Raw genomic sequence first — 19,715 nt, forward strand, 5'->3', positions numbered from 1 at the left:
ACAGAAAAACGAGTGGGAAGACTACTCCACATAAGCATAGTACTACAACATCCCCAGAAAGGAAGGAGACAGACAGACAGACAGACAGACAGACACACACACACACACACACACATATATATCATGTGCTCAAGAAGGGTACCACAACAGTGGCTATGGGCTGAATGAGAGACAACGGTGAGCTGGAAACCTGCAACATGGTCCCGTCTTAAGGGAGAGGGTGGGGTGGAAGTCACACACCTTAGAAAACCAAGGGAGTAGACAGAAACATCACTATTGACTGAACAGGTACAATAAGGCAATTGAAAAGAAAATCGCAGGGAAGAAGCAACCCTGCTAGACTAGAGAAATAAGACCACAATGGAGGACTGGAAAAAGGGTCGAGATGAACAGGGCCAACACGTCAGAGGCCTTTCGCCTATTCAGACAACCAGTCTAAGAACCAACCACAGGGCCAGTTTACAGAACTGAAGTAACAGATAGAGAGGCAGTGCCCACAACCTGCATGAAGGCCAGTGGCAAAGGAAAGTCCTTGTGTGCACAGGACAACCCATGCTCGTAGGGAATATAACATGTCACAACGCATGCAAATACATCGCATGCTATTACAAAGCGGTTGTTACGACGACGCATGGTTAGTACGCAATACCTTTACATTGCAATTCATTACAACAACTTGCTGTGGGGGCACGCTGGACTTAGGAATAGTATGATTTACTATTCCTACTCCAGTTTGCGCGACAGCAGGAAAGGTGTTGGATTTTATATCCAATACCTTTGCGCCCCCTACAGCAAGTCGTTGCAATGACTTGCGATGTAATGGTATTGCGTACTAACAACGCAGTCGTTGTAACAACCGCATTGTAATAGCACTGCATTGTGGAAACAGCGTTGAAAATGCCCGGAGGGCCTAGCGTCACCCAAGATAATACTTCGTATGCTTATTAGTACAAGGGAGACGAACCCCCAAAAGGGTTAGAACTTCACCCACTCTTGTAATAAGTGGAGGAGATTCCCTGCAGAATAATTCCAAGGGATCACAAACCCCTGAACGATCAAAAACAGAGTAGACAGGTAAGGAGCCCATGTCTGAAAAGAACAGAAGATGGAAATGAGCCATAAATCCCAAAAGGGTAGAATGCACGCCTGAAGAAACATAGCCAGTAACGTAACGTTGTGGTTGGTATCGGAGGTGTCATGGAAACCGCTCCAATCAAAAACATAAATGCAAACACCACTGCGAAAGGCATAGAAAAGGTAGGACAGCCACCCATGTCAACATACGCACAAGGGATGGCCACAGGATGGGGGGGGGAGGAGAACCAGACAAAGAACCGTAGGCCAAAAACCATTCCCCTTCCCTTGCATCTGCTAAGAAAGAAAGGCACTAGACTGAGTGGAAGGAAAGAACCCCCCCAGTCAGTGCGGAGAGCACTCACAAAACGGAGGGGGAAGCAAGAACCACCCCATGCACCATCTTCTTACTTACACTCGTGCACCAATCATGGCATGTGGCATCCCCTATATGGGGGTACTATGGCTTAAGAAACATATTGAGGAATACCTGTAAGGCATACAGACTAAGTACCCTGTCGGACAGGGAACAAGGCTACAGTGCACCCACTCAATACAATAAAAACACCCCAATCAGAACATGGTTAGAGAGCAAAGAACAAAGCAAACAAAAGGAGATAATAGACAGAGCGCTGAAACTTTTCAGACACTCACTTCAAGTCACAGATCTGGGTTAAATCCATCATCATTTTTTAGCTCACTTTGCCACCTCAGTTCAGATCCAGCTATATGCAAATCAGTCTTGACCCTGTGCCACATGGGAACAGTCCAGCCCGAAATGCCAAGCCAGATCTTCGCTGAACCGGAAACAAGCATCCTGGACCGGTTTCAGGGTAATACCCTTCATCAGCCAGAGAGCACTGGCGTATACACCAAACAGGGTCAGACATTAAGACGGGTTCCAGAAAACTACCAGGAACCACAACCTGTCATCGGCAGGTTAAGAATGGAAGAAAAGAAAATACCTGCCTGGGAAGTGCACCACACCGGACGGCAAGTGGAGGAATGAGTGAAAAATGAAGCTAACTGGGACTGCCCTATAATGGCTCACACAAAATGAAATAAAGCAGACCATCTCCAGCCAGACTGAATCGGGGCGAATGGGGGAGAAGGACGGTATTGCTAAGGATTTTGCTCCACTCCGACTATCCTGAAAATATCATAAAGCAGAATCAGCTTGGAAGACAAACAGATATAGGCCATCACAAGGAATGTCCACCAAGGCGGTCTGAACAGCCTCAGAGAAGGCGGCGGTATGTAGCCAGGCACACCAGCGAAGAGCTACAAAAACGGCGATGGATCGCTTGACAGAATCTGTGTTATCCATGCCACCACGAATCAGCAAATGTAGCCCCCTGGCAGACATCCTGGATTAACTGAGCAAGAGTGTCCCGATAGTCATCTGGACAGAGGTGAGAAGGCGCAAGACCAAATCCCAGAGTACATGAGAAAAATGGCCCAAACCACAAGACATCTCAAGAGACCGCAAAGCAGAGCTGGTAGCAGAAAAGATATATTGGCCCAAAGCTTCCAGTCCTTTAGAATCCTCGTCCAGAGGGACGTCAGGCGTAGTGCCGAGGTTAGGGGGAGGCTGTAGCAGCCTGAACCACAAAGCTTTGCGGAGAAGGCTGACAGAAAAGGCAGGGCGGGTCTCCAGGGGCAGGATGGTGCCTAAAGAGACCAGTCCACAGAGGCCCTTGAAACAGGTTTAGCCCAAGTGCCCCAGAGAATATCAAAGAGGGTTTCACTGAAGGGAATCAGAGGCTCGGCTTTCAGCTGGCTCTACTGAAGTACCCCAAGTAGGAGATTATTGGTCACTTCCACAGAAGGAATCTGCAGCCCCAGAACTACATCAGCTCTCTGCAAAAGCTGAGCAAAAGCTGAGCTAGCCTCCGGAGCGAGGAGGAGAAAACCCGCCAGAGGATGGGGAAGAGTCATGGCCACGAGCATAACCAAGCTCAGAAACCCAATGAAACACCTGAGTAGGCTCATCTATGTGAGCACGCACATCACCAAAATATCCTTGTGCCACAGAAAAAAAAGCAAGGGGCTCCCCCGAAAGTGGAGGAAAGTAGCCAGAAGGGGACTGCTCCACCCGGTGCTGTTACCGACATCGAGAAGACGACACCTCAGCATCACGGGAGAAGAGACAAAGTAGAAGCAATTTGTGTCATCAATGCTTGAGTCAGCGCCGACGGATCCAATATAGGTGTCACAGGTGGGACTCCTGAAGGGCTGTGCACTGGAGCTGAAAGGGAGTCGAGCACGAATTCAGAGGCCCCCAATGACTCCAAGGGAGGTCCCGCTGGCATGGAGTCAGTTGAGGCCTCACCGACCTCCTTGGGCAGAGAGGTGCACCAGAGGGAGGTCGAGACCTAAAAATGGCATAAAGGGCAAGATAACAGTCCATCAACTGAGCCACCGTCGTCTGGTTGCCGGGAAAAACCAGAAGGCGGGGAACAGACACCCAGATATCAGAGAAATAGGGGGCGAGTCAGAAACACCGTCGAAACGTGGTAAAGTTGTGAAAGGCTAAGGCGCCGACTGCCTATGGAATGGCTTACCAGGCGAGGTCGAAGGACTTCACGGGACTGGCTGTCGACCAGTCCTCCAAGGAAGTAGATGACTGACTGACGAGGGGTCGCCGACCACCATGCAGCTACCAGTGTCTTGCAGTGCCGGCGACTGAAGTTGAAGAAACGAGCCACACTGTTCAGAATCAGGGTGGGCACATAGACACCACATGCAAAAAGTGTGAGGGTTTGACAAAGTAGAACTCAGGACCTTGAAGATATCCAGAGAAAAGCACACTGTGTCATCAACAAGCGTCAAGAGATGCCAAATTAAAGACATTAATGATCATGTTATTAAATAGCACTGAAGAGTAAAAAACAGTGTTTATTTTGCCTATCAACCTGATTTAACTTAAGTCTTGTCAGCTTGGTATGTTATGCTATATTGATTTGTATAGCGCACTAATCACACAAGAAGATATCCAGGCGCTTGGGCAAGTGTGTACGTTTACAAGGTGGTTAAACGAACAGCTAGGTCTTCAGTTTCTTGCGGATCTCAAGAAATGAGGAGGAGGTTGATGTGTTGAAGGAGGTTGTTTCATGTCTTTGGAGAAATGTAGGCGACTGAGCAACCTCCAGTTTTCCTTTTGTGGACACGGGGAAGGTGTGAGAGTGAGGCTGAGCGTAGTTGTCTGGTGGGTTAGTCACAGTGTATGTAGCTGTTCCAGTATTCTGGTCCTGTGCTGTGTAGGGCTTTGTATGTGTGTGAGAAGTTTTAATTGGTTGCACTTGTGAATGGGGAGCCAGGGAAGCTCCCTAAGGTGCAGTGTGGTGTGGGCGAGGTGTGGGAGGCCGAATAGGAGTCTTGCAGCAGTGTTCTGAATGGGTAGAAGTCTGTGAGGGAGTTGTTTGGACATTCCGGCAGTGTTGCAGTAATCCAGCGTGCTGGTGAGGACTACTTGCATGACTGACTGTCTGGTGTTCAGAGGTAACCATTTGAAGATTTTTTGCAGGATGCATAGGATGTGGAAGGAGGAGTTGCACATTGCATTGACTTGAGCCATCATGTTAAGCTGGTTGTCTATGATGATCCCTATATTTCTTGCGTAGTCTGTTGGTACGGGGATGTTGGTCCTAACTCAGGCAGCCACCAGGTGGAGCCCCAAAGGGAGGTCTTGTTGCAGAATAACAGTACTACTCTCCTGTCGGAGTAGAGTTGCAGGCAGTTGGTTCGCATCCAGTCTGCACCATGGTCATGCATATGATGAAGTTGGTTCGGGCGGTGGTCGTTTTTTCCGTAAGGGAGAGGATGAGTTGGGTGTTATTGGTGTAGGAGATGGTGTTTTTTGTGATCGGATGATTATGGAAAGCGATGTCATTTATATGTTGAAAAGGGTTTGGCTGATGGAAGATTCCAGTGGGACTCATATCAATTTCTTGGCTTACATTGCATTTTGCAGACCAATCCCTTTTACAAGCATTAGTGTAAACTAAATAGATGAATATACCCAATAGATTTAACCTACACACATTGCTTACCTTCCTGTCTGCTTCAGCATATCCAACATTTTAGCTTGAAATACAGGATCAACAGCCTCCACACTGACACCCTATTTCAACAAAAGAGACAAATTATTTTTAAAACAATACAAAGCCTTACACCTGCAAGCATACAGGAGACCATTATAAAACGTCTACAAAAAGTTTTGGGATAGATATAAATGAACAGACTTGTCTATAAAATAGTCAATGTACACTTGTGTCCTGTCTCTGTAACTTTTTCTTATTCTCAAACTTTAATGATCCCAGACATTAATGGTGTAAACCGAATTGCTGTATATCGGTTTACGAAAAGCTTTTGCATGCCAGAGCTATGCACACTTGCGTGCATTACATGCTACATAACCACACCCATGTATGTGTGCCCTGTTCTAGCATCTATCTTCAGATGAATGGTGTGGGTATGAAGCTGCTTCTTTTGAACTCTATAAATTCCTTAAGGAGTACCTAGCCTGCTGCTTCTTTTGTACTCTGTAAAGTCGTTAAGGAAGGTCCCTAGCCCCGGTCTTCTAAAATTTTAGTTCTCAGTCATTAATTTTCAGCTTGTCTAACACATCTTAAGCTATGTGCTTCATACCATTGGCCGCTTGTAGCTACTGATCCGCATAACCTCTTCATTTTGTTCTAAGGAAAACACATCAGATGCATGCCCGTGCTCTCTTTCCTTCTATCAGTAAAAGGTCACTCCGAAACCACCTATTCCTAAACAGATATTGGATTTTGTTACTGGAGCGTAGATTCAGGGGGTGAAAATAGTATCTCAGACAAATGGCGAGTTGCAGAATCTTCTTTTTACCAGTGAAGTAGTAAGGCATTCCCACATGGACTCTGCTTCATGGACATTACGGACACCATCAGTGACCTTATGCTAGTGATGTGAGGAACTCTCTTCTCTTCAGACAACTTATTCCAGACAGACAGTGTTTTCACACTCCAGGGAACAGGTCTCATGCACCTGGAAGGTGAAAGGCCTTCTGGGTAAAACTTGCACCTCCTCGGAAGATTTGTTAGAGCATCAAGTTGAGCCCAGGTTGTCGTTTGTGCGCAGAGGCTCCAAGCCATAGCTGCACAGAAGGATTAAGACAGGGTTTCTTTTAGGGTGCAGTACTATGGGTCAATAGCACAAAAAGGTTGGGTCAGCCTGGACAGGGGATCAAGCATCCAATATCCTCAGTAACTAGGACTGGGCAATTAAGTCCAACTGCAATTTTGGGTGTCTGTTGCAGTGCCTGTCTTCTCAGGAAGGTCAAGCTCCAAACTGCTCCTTCACCCACCTGGTTCAGCCTATTGACTCAACTGTGCAACTGGCAACTGAGACGGAAAGCAACATCCAGCTAACAAGCAGAGCACTGGTGAATGAAGAAGAACAGGAGACAGGGCATACTATGTTTTTAATGGATTACCAGTCTCCTCCTACACACAGCAAGCACAATCACAGAGAGCCACTACCTCCTTCCCTTCTAGCATCACTGGGAACCAAATCTCTCCTGCCCTTTTGAAATAACCAACAGAAAAGGTAGTAACCAACAGAAGGTGCACTGCACCGAAGAGTAAGTGATCACTCCTTCCCCATCCAATAAACCTTTTATCGAAAGTATGTCTAAAATGTGAATGAGATTAAATTCCAAAATACTCCATACCATTTGGAAGGAATGGCCCAAACAGTTTATGAGGTTAATACTCAATTACACTCCAGAACGAAGGTGTGAGAAAGCAAGGGGCAGTATAATTTGAGTTAAAGGTAATTAACTCTGGACCACCTTTGATCTAGGATTGAAATTGAGTACATAGTAATACAAAGAGCTATAAAAAGCAAACCTCTGGCCAGTCTTTAATCCACAGGAAAGGACCTAATCTAGTCTTTCAGTTTTTAAGCAAGCCCTGAAGACTGGTCTATCGAAGGAAGCAGTCAACACATGCAAAGATAAGACAGGTCTTTTATCCAATCAGCAACTGTATTCAGCAATTAAATTAATGCATCCTATAAAAAACTAAATTAAAGAGCCTGTTTGTATACTTTAGCGGACAGAGAAGAGACCAAAAGTCAGCAGGTCACTGTCATACATAACAAGTGCATAGATGCAACTTTTCAGCAGCACAAAGCCCACATCCAGCATCTTTGAAAATTCGATCTCTATATCAGGGACCAAGGAAAGGCTGTCATCTAAACCATTCATCACTAAATTTGGCACCTAATGTTTAAAATCAACCTAAGCCTTCAATTGTATTAAAAGTGTCACAGAAGCTTGGTAATTGTCCATGAAAGTTAAGTTACATTTTACAAGTGGCATTTGCATTTGGCACTTGCATTGGGGATGTAACAGGGGATTTCACCTATGTTGTGTCATGGCTAACACTGTAGCTCTTTTGTATTGTATCCAATGGACTAGTCCTTCAGTATTTTTCAATGCTTTTCTGTTTTACACTATAGAGTTGTATACAAAAATTCATTTAAGTCTCCTTTAATATTTAATTAGATAGAGTTCAGAAGAGAATGTTTTTCTGTTGTAGTTGGAAGCTAAAGACAATATTGCTACTGCACTGGACTTTTAAAGCATGTTAATACATTCAACGTTACAGCAGCAGGCACAGTGAGAGTAGTTTTTGGTCATTGTTTGTTAAGCAAATTTGTTCTCCGAGATTTTCAGAAGCCTGAACTAGCCGCTATTTTCAGAGACAAGCATTTTTTTATCGAAAGTATGTCTGAAATTTTCTCACATCCTTGAGAACAGGAATATGAATCCCTCAATCTAGTCTTAGTATTTACTATCGAAAGTAGTCCAAGAACTCTGCACACAACTAACTGCCGATTTATTCCTTTACATAAGGTATGCCCATCAGAAGTGGCGCTCATCTTTTCTGGTTTGATCCAGGTAGTGCTGCAATGATGGGGAAGTTGGAACATAACCTAGCAGCTCTAAAGAGCTACAGCAATACTACTTGTAATATTCCTTAATTTCAATAAGGCACTCTTCATTATCCCAAAATGAACACCAATCTACAAGATACACTTTTAGAAAGTGGTATGGTTTCAGACCTGCTTTTAAAAATATATTTGGCAATACCTCTTGAAACACCACATTATGGGGCTATGACGTGATACAGCTCAGAATTTTATTGGCATTTAAACTTATTTTACTCAAGTTTTAAGACATGGTTAAAAAAAAAATTAATACAAAAAATAGTGCTAAATAAGTAGCGTTTTCATCGAAAACCTATAAGTAGCGTTTTCATTAAAAACACTCCTCTACCAGTATAAAGAAAATAGCCAGGAGCAGGGAACATTTTAGCAAGTGCTTGTGGTAGTGAATCACTTTTGACTCCTTCTACCCAGATGGAGAATTAAGTACACAGAAACGTGAAAATAGTAAACAAAGTGTACCCCGAAGAAACGGGGTGCTTAGGAACAGTACAATAATAGTGTAATTTAACCTTACTCCAATGCCCACAGACCATTAATTTGTATTGCAGAGATTCTCCAGCATTTATGTGGTGCAGGCAGCTAGTAAGACTTCCTAAACCCATCCTTACCCCAACCCTCTCTTCAAACTTCACACAAGAAGGTTCAGCGAAAAACATTCTAACCCACATTCTTGAAAAACGAAGCCATCTGCTCAGGAGCTAAGTTTCAATATGCAATGTTTACTCAAAGAGTGACACACAAAAGTATACAAAAAAGTAATGGATGGAATGCTTGAATTTATCTCAGCCACTGGTAATTACTCAGGCTGCATCCCAATCCATCGTTTTTTTTAACACTACGTCACATCAGTTTGGACCAGCTATATGAAAATCAGTCAGGACCCTGCTCCAATCAGTCCAGCCTAACCCAAACTGCCAAGCCAGGACTTCCCTGAACAGGAACACAAGCAACCCAGGACCGATTTTGCACTAATGTTGCGCTCTTCAGCCAAGTACAGCTTGGTTCCAGTTATACAGAGTGAGCGGGACACACGTCTTGGCATACCCATCCCGCACTGGGTAACACACAATTACCTGGGCTGGATTCCAATACATCGTTATTTTGCACACCATGTACCTCAGTTTGGACCCTGCTATATGCAAATCAGACCAAACTGCCAACCAGGACCTGCCTGAAATGGAATCCAAGCAACCCAGGACCGGTTTTGCCCTAGTTATGGGCTCATCAGCAGGCTACAGTTTGGTTCTAGTGACACAGCATGGGACCCACATATGGGCATACCCGTCCCACTTAGGGTGACACCCAAAAGTATACAAAAAGAGTATACAAAAAGGTTATGGATAGAATGCTTGAATTATACAGAACAGTCACTGACTGCATTCAATTTCATATCGGTGTTAGGGCAGGGGAGTATAACTCTGCCCACTGATTACCTATCACTAGAAGGAGAGGGGTCAATGTACCCCTTTCAGCAGTACCTCTTCCAAGTGGCTTGGGGATCACCAGAGTACAGCAATTCCAAAGAAAGCATCTATATTTTTCATCACCGGAGATTAGATGGATGGCATGGCCCCCAGGGCATAGGTTAGTGTTCTCCCTCAAGGAAAATTCAGTCTTTCTGCCCTTTTAGGGGGTTACCCACAACGCAGGACCCTGGAGGCACCAAGCCCATAAGACAGCTGAGAAATTTAATGAAAAAATTGGGTGGGAGCAGTCCACCCTTACATCAGTTTGTACTCCCAACTAATCAAAGAGCACAACACCCTCCTTCCAGGAGCAGACTAGGGGTGTCTACCCCCAATCTGCACAGGGGGTACGTGTGAGACGGGAAATCCACTAGTGCAGGGAAGGTCAATGACAAAAGAAAAGGGTGTGGCCAACTGTGGCATTATGCCCTGCCCTCAGCCTACAAAAGCACAACAGTTTTTCTGCCTGGGAGGGGGGATGTGGAGGGGGTGGAGCCACTGACTCACAAACCCACTCAGACTTTTGCTTCCTTTTGGCACACTCACGGATAGACAGACCTACTCAGACACATGTGCACCCACTCCTAGATCCGGTCACAGACTCATGTACCCATTCACATACCTACTGAGAGACTCATAGACCCACTCAGATACTCACGCACTCACTCACAGCCACTCACGCACTCAGTTACAGACCCACTCAGGCGCCCAGTCAAAGACCCATTGAGAGACTTATGGTTCTACTTACACACCCACTGAGAGATTGATTCTCTCTGTCACAGACCCATTCAGACACTCATGCACCGACTTACAGACCCACTGAGACTTACGATTCCACTCACAGACTCACTCAAAGATTCATGAGTCTACTCACATACCCTCTCACAGACTTATATAGCCAGTCACTGACCCACTTGGAGGCTTATGCGCCCACTCACATAACCCAGTGAATTAATAATACACACTGTTAAAGAGATATTAAGAGACTGATAAATGTTTTTATAGAGTTATTTAGATAGTGATTCATCTAGTATGGTGGTTCATATCAATTATATAGTTATGAATTTTTTATTTGGTGGCCGCTATTGAATTCCCATGTTGCTTAGCGTTTTCACGACGTATTCGAGCTGGTCATGACTACCGGCGTCGTCGCGACTTCCAGTGTTGCCACAAACAAGGTAAATGCACTTTAGATGCAGTTTTTCCAGAAAATTAGTACAAAGACAAAAGTTAAATTCATATCTTATCAAACAGCTACACTCAAACTTCAAGTAAATAAAACATGTCTATTTATGTGTTCAACACTGTCAAAAACACGCTGTATTCGCAAATACTGATGTAATCGCAACTTCCAATGTCACTGCAAACAAGGAAAATTTATTTTTTATGTCGTTTTTTTCCAATAAATGAATACAAAGGGGAAAGTTAAATTAATATATTACTAAACAGCTAGACAAACTTGTGTTTAGCACTGTCAAAACACGCAGTATTCGTGGTGTGTCCTCAGCAATTGCGACGTTGTCACGAAAAATATCTTGAAATAAGATGAATAATATACTTTTTAAATAAATTGATGACAAATACAACAAAAAGTGATGACACCATGCAGATGTAATGTTATATATCTAAATACAGGAACAAAATACAGGGACATTCTAGTTATGAAATAGGAATAAAAAACATGCTAGAAATTCACTGAAAAAACCAAAGGTTACCGGAACGTAATAGTTAGGCTGACATTTAAGTTGTACAAAACCAGAGAAATTGAGCAGTTCTAGTTACCTGAACTATCTATAACCCCCCTCCCACAATGCACTGCTTATGACCTCACATATTAGATCACTCATGACATGGTCAGAGACGTCTCACTTTCCATGGTGAATGACTGTCCTATTTGGGCTGCAGGTCAGCTGGCAATCAGGGAAACCTATGAATACTGGGTAGTTTTGAAACCAAGAGACCGAGGCGAACTCTGGGTGGTGTGGCTTAAGGATCCTACTAGGTTTTCTTATCCATAATGCCTTTCAAACGTCAAACTTTGGCTAAAATCACACATTGTCCCATATATTTCTGTGAGAGACCGTTTCAGAACTTATGGGAATCCACAAAATTCCTACAACCCAGAGTTCTAACACGTGTCTTGATAAAAATAGTACCCCAGTAAGGGAGTTAAGTTTCAATCAGATGCTAATTGATTTGCAACCAAGACTGGCTAGAATGCTATACCAGGCATCTTGCAGACACATTGACTGAGGAAGACAACCTCAAGCCTCAAAAACAGAAAGGAGAATTAACCACTAATGTGCCATTCAAATTATTTTTAATTTACATCACAGCCACGCAAATACTAAACATTTGAAAGATTCTTCCAAAGCTTGACGGAATCTCAATTATCAAACCAACTAAGCATGATGTTCTTCGGATCTTAAGGAAGGGAGCAAGCTGTACTAAGAAATTAGACATATCAGTTAGATACTATGCCCGCACTCTTCAGCATAAGATTGGGCAGGCAGACTCAGACCAATGTGCTAGGGGTTGCGGATCACCCGGCACTTTCCTTCATGTTCTCTGGGAATGTCCAATAATACAATGATATTGGACAAAGGTGGCAGGAGTGATGTGGGGGTGTTGGGGATCCACATACAACCGGAGGCACGCTGGCTTCTATTGGGCATTATCGGGGTGGACAGATGGCCCGCTCATACAAAAATCTGGCTAATGCTAGCTGCTGGGGTCGCTAAACGCAAAATTGCATGGCTGTGGGGTGCACGTGGGCCTCCCAAGCTATCGGGCTGGAAAGTGGACATGGACTGGTGTCGCCTGGCAGAGAGATTGGTGCATGAGAGCAGAGGCTGCCCTAAGAAGTGGCACCCCTGAATGAAATACAGAGCTTAGAAGGGGATGGGACCAGAGGGGATGTGGACATGGGAGCACAAAACTAATCTATGTGTGCTATGTTGAACTGCTCAAGGGACACATCAGTACTCCCCGCACAGTGTGACAAGTATAATATACGATGACCCAATGTATGTGTATCTGACTGGAACGGTTTGTTTAATAAAAATACTTTCCAAAAAAAAGAAATATCAGCCAGAGGGTAACACGAAACAAAGGCCAAAACACTTCACTGTAAACATGTAGGCAGATCGCTATATCAAGCACAGCCACTTAATAAAATGAAGGTATGGTCTTGTGAGGTCATAAAATGAACTCAGACAAAATACATTACCCAAAAGAAACATCACATGGGTAAAGCTTTCTAAAAGATAATAATGGATCAAAAAGTCTCAATTTTTCTTATACTGTATGGAGCTATTGACAATCATATCAACCAGTATGTGAACTGTGCGTTTTTTTAATGCATGGTATAACAAAATTGTCCTATCCAATGACAATGATAAAGACTTGAACTCAAATTGGAATTTTGGCAGCACTGCAGACTAAGTTAGGTTGTGTACACATTTGGCTGAATATAAATCATTCTATGGAAGTCTGTTACGGATTTCAAAATCTTCTCATTTCTCCAAAGTGGTGTATTAGAAAAAGCAGATACGCTAGTAATTGAACAATACAATAAATTGCTTTTCAAGTAAAACCTATCAGTGCACAGAGCAATGTTAATTGCCAACGTAATACTTTGTGCCATCTGTTTGTAATGTCAGTCAACAATGCAGATGCTTTTCAAATGCATACTAAAACAAGAAGTATCAGAAGTTCAGAAGTTTGACATATTTCGCACCTGAATTAATCAGGTGGATAGAGTCTATAATCAGTTAACACTTCGGGCCTAATTACGAGTTTGGTGGTGTGGGAGAGGATCGCTATGTCGGCAGCCAGCTCCCGCATCGACAAACCCCTGTGCACACCACCCGCCAGAACACGAGGTTCCTCATGTCTGCCGGACTTTTATGGGCGGTCCCACGGCGGTATTTGAATTGTATCAGCTGCAATAGTTGCGAGATTGCTGCCCCTTTCGGAGATTCCAGTGATTCAGTCCAATCTTCATGGTCTATGGGGCCTAAATCGGTTTCCCAGGCCGCCCTCAACGTGTCCAAAGTGGTTGAGCTGTTCATAATAAAAGGTTGATGAAGCTTCGTAATTTTGTAGTCGCCAAAATCGCCCATCAAAAGCTTACCCTCCAATGGGTTGAATTCTGGGAGGGCTGTGAAGTCATGTATATTGGGGTTTAAAGCATGCCGTAATTGTAGGTACTTATAAAATTAACTGTAGGGGCATAGAAAACTCCCCTTGGAGTTTCTGGAACAACTTGAGGGTTTGTCCCCGCATGACGTCCTCCAAGGAGGATATTCCAATTCGATCTCAGCCATCGAAGCCCCAGAGATCTACTACTTGGGGGAGAAGTCTGTTTCACCACAAAGGGATCTCTCATGTAAGGTGGCCCGACCATCCCATTTGACAGAGGGATTGACGCCACATCAAAATCACCACTCTTGTTGCTGGAGGGATATCGTGGGGGGGGGGGGGGTCTGACCTGGTATACAGGTATGAATACATAGATGGGTCTCCCATAACCCATCGCTCTATACTGTATGCCAGGTCCTCCCAGGAGCCATACCATCATTCTTTAGCACCTGCAGGTGTGCAGCCACATGGTAAGACCGGACATCCGCAACTGCTATGCCACTCCATTGACTGAAAGCATGTGTGCAGGGGCCACTCGTGAGGCTCCCCCCTCCATAAAAAATGCCCCAACATCGCATTGATCTGCCGAAACTACGCCGCGGGGGATCAGGGAAGGGTGACATTACAGCTGGTAAAATAAACAGGGCAGGGACAGCAACTTGAATAAGGCAGATCTCCCGTAGAGAGACAGTAGGAGGCCCGACCACGACCGAAACTCTGCCTTTACGCATTCCGTCAAGTTACCCAGATTGCGTTCCCATGAAACAGACCGGGTGTCTGATAAAACGACCCCTAAGTATTTCAGGCCGTCCAACACTACGGTGAGGTCTGCAGTCCAGTGCCCACCACCCAGAGTTTACCTCAACGACGCGCATGATTTGTAGTATGCTGGGACCGGACTTGTGAGGGTTTGTAAAGAAGAAAAGGACGTCATCTGCATATAATGCTATGCTGTCCAAGATCTCATGTGCCCACTCAAAACCACGCATCAGCACATCTATCCGAACCCACGTGGCCAAGGGCTCTATGGCGAGGGCAAATAGGAGGGGGGGACAGGGGGCAGCCCTGCCCGGACTCCTTCCGATGGCAAAGGAGGCAGAGACCGAACCAGCGACCCGGGCGGACGCCGTCTGGTCTGTTTCCAATAATCATGATAAAAATCGGGTACCCATATCAATGCGTCGTCAAAAGTAAGAACATATATGTCCAGTAGACGGAGTCAAAGGCTTTATCTATATCTGCCAAAAGCAGGGCAGCGGGACGACCTAAGCGTTCCACCGTTGCTATTGCATTATGAACTCTGCGGATTGTGCTGTGTGCTGTGTCAGGGAATAAAGCCTGCCTGGTATGGGTGCATAAGGTCGGGCATGTGGGGTATCAATCTATTAGCCAACGCCTTTGCCAGCAATTTTTAAAAGAGGTATTGCACAATATGATGAATGGTGTTCCGGTGAACGACTCAGTTTAAGAAATACCACTATATCTGCGTGTCTCCGGTCTGGGGGTATGTATAACTCTGTAAGAACAATGTGTATGGTGGCTAGACAATAAGGCCCTAGTAGGGGCTTTAAAAAACTCACAGGAGAACCCATTAGGGCCCAGAGCCTTCTCTGGCTTCTATTCAGATAAGGCCACCGCCAATTCCTCCACTCTAAGGGGAGCCCCGAGTGATTTTCGAGCTTCAGCCAATAAATCCCTTGGAGGCAAGTCCTCAAATAAATCCTCAATCTGTCGCAATGTCAGGGCCTCTCTTTGTACATACACGGTTTGATAGAATTCAGCGAAGCTATGGGTCACCTACACCGGATCCGTAAGCGTTGTGCAGTCATAGTCCTGAATTACGGGTATCTGAACGGGCCTCAGTGCATGCTGGCACAATCCGTGTAGTAGCCGTACCGACTTATCGCCCCACTGATAAATCCTACTCTGCAAGGCCAGCCATGAGTACTTGGCTTCTTCTAGCAGTTCCCCTTGACACAGTTGTTGCATAAGGCTCAGTTGTCTGCGATTCACCGACATCACCCACCAGTCTAAGCCTCTCCAATTCCAATATATGGTCCTCCATTTGCAGTAATTTTTGCTGGTGTTGTTTGCGCTCAGTCGAGCAAGGCCTTATGGATATGTGTTCTATAGGACTGGTTGTACATGTGACATGGAGATAGCATCAAGTGAAGGGGAGGCCTCCGCGTGCATACCAGGAGCCTCATCCCGACTGGGGAATGATCAGAGAGTCCCCAGGGCATGATCTCTACTTCTAAAACTCTATGAGCATGCACCCCGGAAACAAAGATAACCAAGCCTGGAGAATAAGCCATGGACAGAGGAAAAGAATGTATACCCTACTTCCATTGGTTGATTGGCCCTCCATGAGTTAATCCATTCCAGTATACTGAACAATGGTCCTAGACAGGACTCCTGCGTCGCCACAAGCCTTCCAGAGAGCCTCTGCCTATCTCGCTCAGGGTGTATCACATCATTCCAACCTCCGCCTATGACCGCTAACCCTTCCGGTATGAACCCCCAGATGTCTACTATGCGTTCCACAAAGGGCTGGGGAGAATAAACACTACCTATCACTATGGGTTCTCTATCAATGGTCCCCTATACAAACACTTACCTGCCCTGTACATCGAACCACAAGCAAATGGAATGGAAGGGGACCTGATGATGTATCAACATGGCCAACCCCTTGTGAAATATGCATGTGAAGGTGAAGTGAGCTATACATATGAAGCGGAAGCAAGCTAGGCATGTGGTTTTAGTCCACAGAAGATGGGTTTCTTGCAGTAATATTATATTCACCCCATGACGCTGCACCTGTCTAAGTATGGCTCGCCGATTCACTTCATCTAAAACTCCCCCGACATTACAGGTCACTACATGAAACCTCCTCGAGAAAACCAGTGTTTAGTTCTGTCATCTAGGTATTAAACTTCAAGGACATGGATTGTTGACACATTGGGCAGCCACACTGTAAGAACTCAAATTGTGTAGTAAGACCAACAAAAAAAATTGTAGAACTCTATAAATCCTTCCCCCTCCACCCAAACACCTCAAACTTAATTGAAGCATCTGTCACGGAAAGCATACTGCACCAGCTCCAACAGGAAGCGGGCATGCGAACCGTCCAATGGCTCCCCAAGTATCCCTTCAGCATAGAGCGTTCTGGAAGGTTCTGAGTATATTTCTTAGTTGAGGCAGCTCATGTAGATACCGTCCTACTGAACACCTTGAACTCAGCTATAGCATTGCATCCTTCTCTGCCTGTTCTGCCATACACTACACATCTCAAAGTCGAATGTTCAATCCGCCTGGTCATCAAACTGCGACTTGGAACGCCATGACAATCGCAATGTCACTACTTGTCATTTTTTTGCGGTCTGAATCTGCTGTGTGTCTCCAGACGAACAGTCTGAGTCCCGATGTGGAGGAATGTGGGGCTTCAGCTGGTGTATCTCATCGTAAACACCTCTTTGGGCGTGTAGAAAAACAGGGTACGATCCTTATAGCGGACTCTCAGGTTGGCCGGAAACAGACGCATGTAGGAGATCTTCAGGCCCAGAGACGGGCCTTCGCCACCGTAGAGGACTGGCGCTGCTGCTAAACTAGTCTAGCATAGTCTGGAAAGATCATTATGCGATGGGAATCATATGTAAGCGAGTCCTGAGATCTGGCCAGCCTGAGGATAGGGTCTCTGTCATGGAAGATTAATATCCTAGCAATGACTGGCAGTGGTCTGGCACTCAGGGGAGGCCTTGCAGCCAGGGCTCTATGGGCTCACTCCATTATAAAGCAGGGGGAAAGAACATCTGCCGGGAACCACATCTTGAGCCATTGAGTCAGGAATTTGACCACATCTGTGTCCTTGCAGCCCTCAGGGAAGCCTACAAAGCGAAGATTATTCCTACGGCCTCTTCCCTTTGCATCTTCCACACGTGTCTATGACTATTGTGAGCTTCTTGAGGGTGTCTACCTTTTCCTGGAGCATGGAGTCAGCATCTTCTACGCCAGAGACCCTGGTTTCAGCCTGAGTAAGGCGCTCCACCACATCGAGCAGATCCTGGCACAGCAAAACCACATTGGAACCCACAGCCTCCATTCTGCCCTCCAGCATATCTCTGGATTGAGTTATCGCAGCCAAAGAGTGGCATTGTCGGGTGATCCACCCTGGCCATCCACGGTCACCATAGCACCGGTCCCCGTAAATCTATCCATTGTGCTTTTTTTTATGCTGGGTCCGTTAGCTTATCCTTCATCATGGCGAAGTAGTGATAGCACAGGATAATGGTTGACTATGTCGCCAGCGGCATGGCCAAACCTCGCCAGCAGGCTGCAGCAGTCATCCTCAACTGGTCACCGGGGCCCAGGCTGCCAAATAATCAGTACAGCATACGGCGTTGTCACCCACGGGCCCCAGCTGCCCGAGTGGAGACGGGGAGCTCCAGGGCTTATGGTCTCACTCGGCTGGTGCCAGGGGGGAGGGGTAGGGGCCCACAAGCCGCACTGGGACCTAACCCGACCACCTCCACAGACTGGAAAGAGCCTTCACCCCTACCGGGTGCACCACTGCATCGCGCAACAAAACAGTTGGTGTTGAACTGATCTGGCCTACACCATGTCTCGTCAATGCTGCCATGTAGTTCTGAAAGCAAATGTAGCTAGGCCGATTGTGGGAGCGCAGGTTTGATAAACAGGCGAGGAGGCTGAATATAGGTTCCAAAAGGGCGTGTTTTATTAGAGAAATTAGAACTGGGTGGTAGTTCGGTTGGTGTTTCCTCTAGCTCCTCTCTGGATCGGGTTGGACTTGACGGGGTTGTTGAGGTTTATGTTCCGGGCTCCTCCTCTTCTGGACAAAGGTGTTTCCCCCGGATGCTCATAAGAGAGGAAAAAGGGAGCCGTCAGTTTATTGTTCTAAATTTCTTCAGTATTAAGTAACCGTCACCACACCTGGAAGTGCTTTTATAGGGTTTGAGGTCGTTGCGCTCACCACCCGCCTCCCTCGAACCCCCCCCCCCCTTGTCCCTCGAGACGCTATCACTCACCGGTCCTGCCGCAACTCTCCTGAGTTGCGGCCGCTCTCCAGCATCCTCCGGCGGACACCACCACTCTTCACACCAGCATTCGTCCGGTTCCTCGGCTTCGTCTCCCAGGCTATCTTCGGTCTTCGAGTTTTTCTTCCAGCGTACTCCCGTTGTGTTCGACTTCTCTCTTCAGTTCCTCCTCTGCAATCTCCTTGCTGCCACTCTTCTTTTCCGACTCCACTGCCTTTTTCATTGGGCGGCTGCTAAACCTTCCGGTGTCACGGCCGCCTACTTCCTGGGTCACGTCAGCGTCTCTCTGTGAAGAGACGAGAGGGGAATGGGTCTCGTAGTCCGTTATGGCCCCTCCTACGTCGATCGGAGGAAAGAGTATGAGTCCTATCGGGAGGATCATCACACGGCGTTATCCAGGTGGGCCCCTCGGGCATTTACTTACACCGATTGTCCGTGTGAGCCCCACCTCGTTCACCACTGCCCCTCTGGTGGGCAGCCGTCTGCCGCGGGCCACTCCTATGTGGCTTCTTTCATAATACACTGCGTACAGCGAGGAGGGGACTCCGGCATCACCAGTCGTCAGGTGAGTCCACCAAAGCCTCTCGACTGGGAGTTCCAGGACCCCCAGATGCAGCCCACCGTCTCCAGCAGTCGTGTCGTCAACTTAGCAGGTAACCAGGTGTCCTCTGGCCAGCGGTTGGGCGCCTCCTACAAAGAGATGCCTGGGACGGGACCTTGCCCGCACCAGCCCCGCTGCCGCACTAATCGCCAAGATCCCCGGCCAGCTCGGGTTCTGTCACATCTCCACACATATAGAAAAGTGAGTCAAAACATTCAAACGAAAATGTTTCACAGATGTGCCCTTTCTACATTCAGATGAAAGAGTATTTGAGACTACTGACTTCATTTTGTTGCAATAATTAACTGTATCTAACTCAGCAAAGGATACTTCTCTAGTAATGAAATGATGCACCATTAAAATCATGAAATATAAAATGCAATG

General features: G+C 46.1%; 1 protein-coding gene across 1 annotated transcript in view; it reads right to left on the minus strand.

The window, feature by feature from the left end:
- The window catches only part of PSMD14 (proteasome 26S subunit, non-ATPase 14), a 391,539-nt gene that overhangs the window by 196,236 nt on the left and 175,588 nt on the right, over positions 1-19,715 (minus strand). Inside the window, exon 5 of the mRNA XM_085645445.1 lies at positions 5,127-5,197. Coding sequence (XP_085501571.1) covers positions 5,127-5,197 — 71 coding nt within the window. The remainder of the gene's footprint in view (positions 1-5,126; positions 5,198-19,715) is intronic.

Source organism: Triturus cristatus, chromosome 3_1 (assembly GCF_964204655.1).
Source record: "Triturus cristatus chromosome 3_1, aTriCri1.1, whole genome shotgun sequence".
Taxonomy (NCBI): Eukaryota; Metazoa; Chordata; class Amphibia; order Caudata; family Salamandridae; genus Triturus; species Triturus cristatus.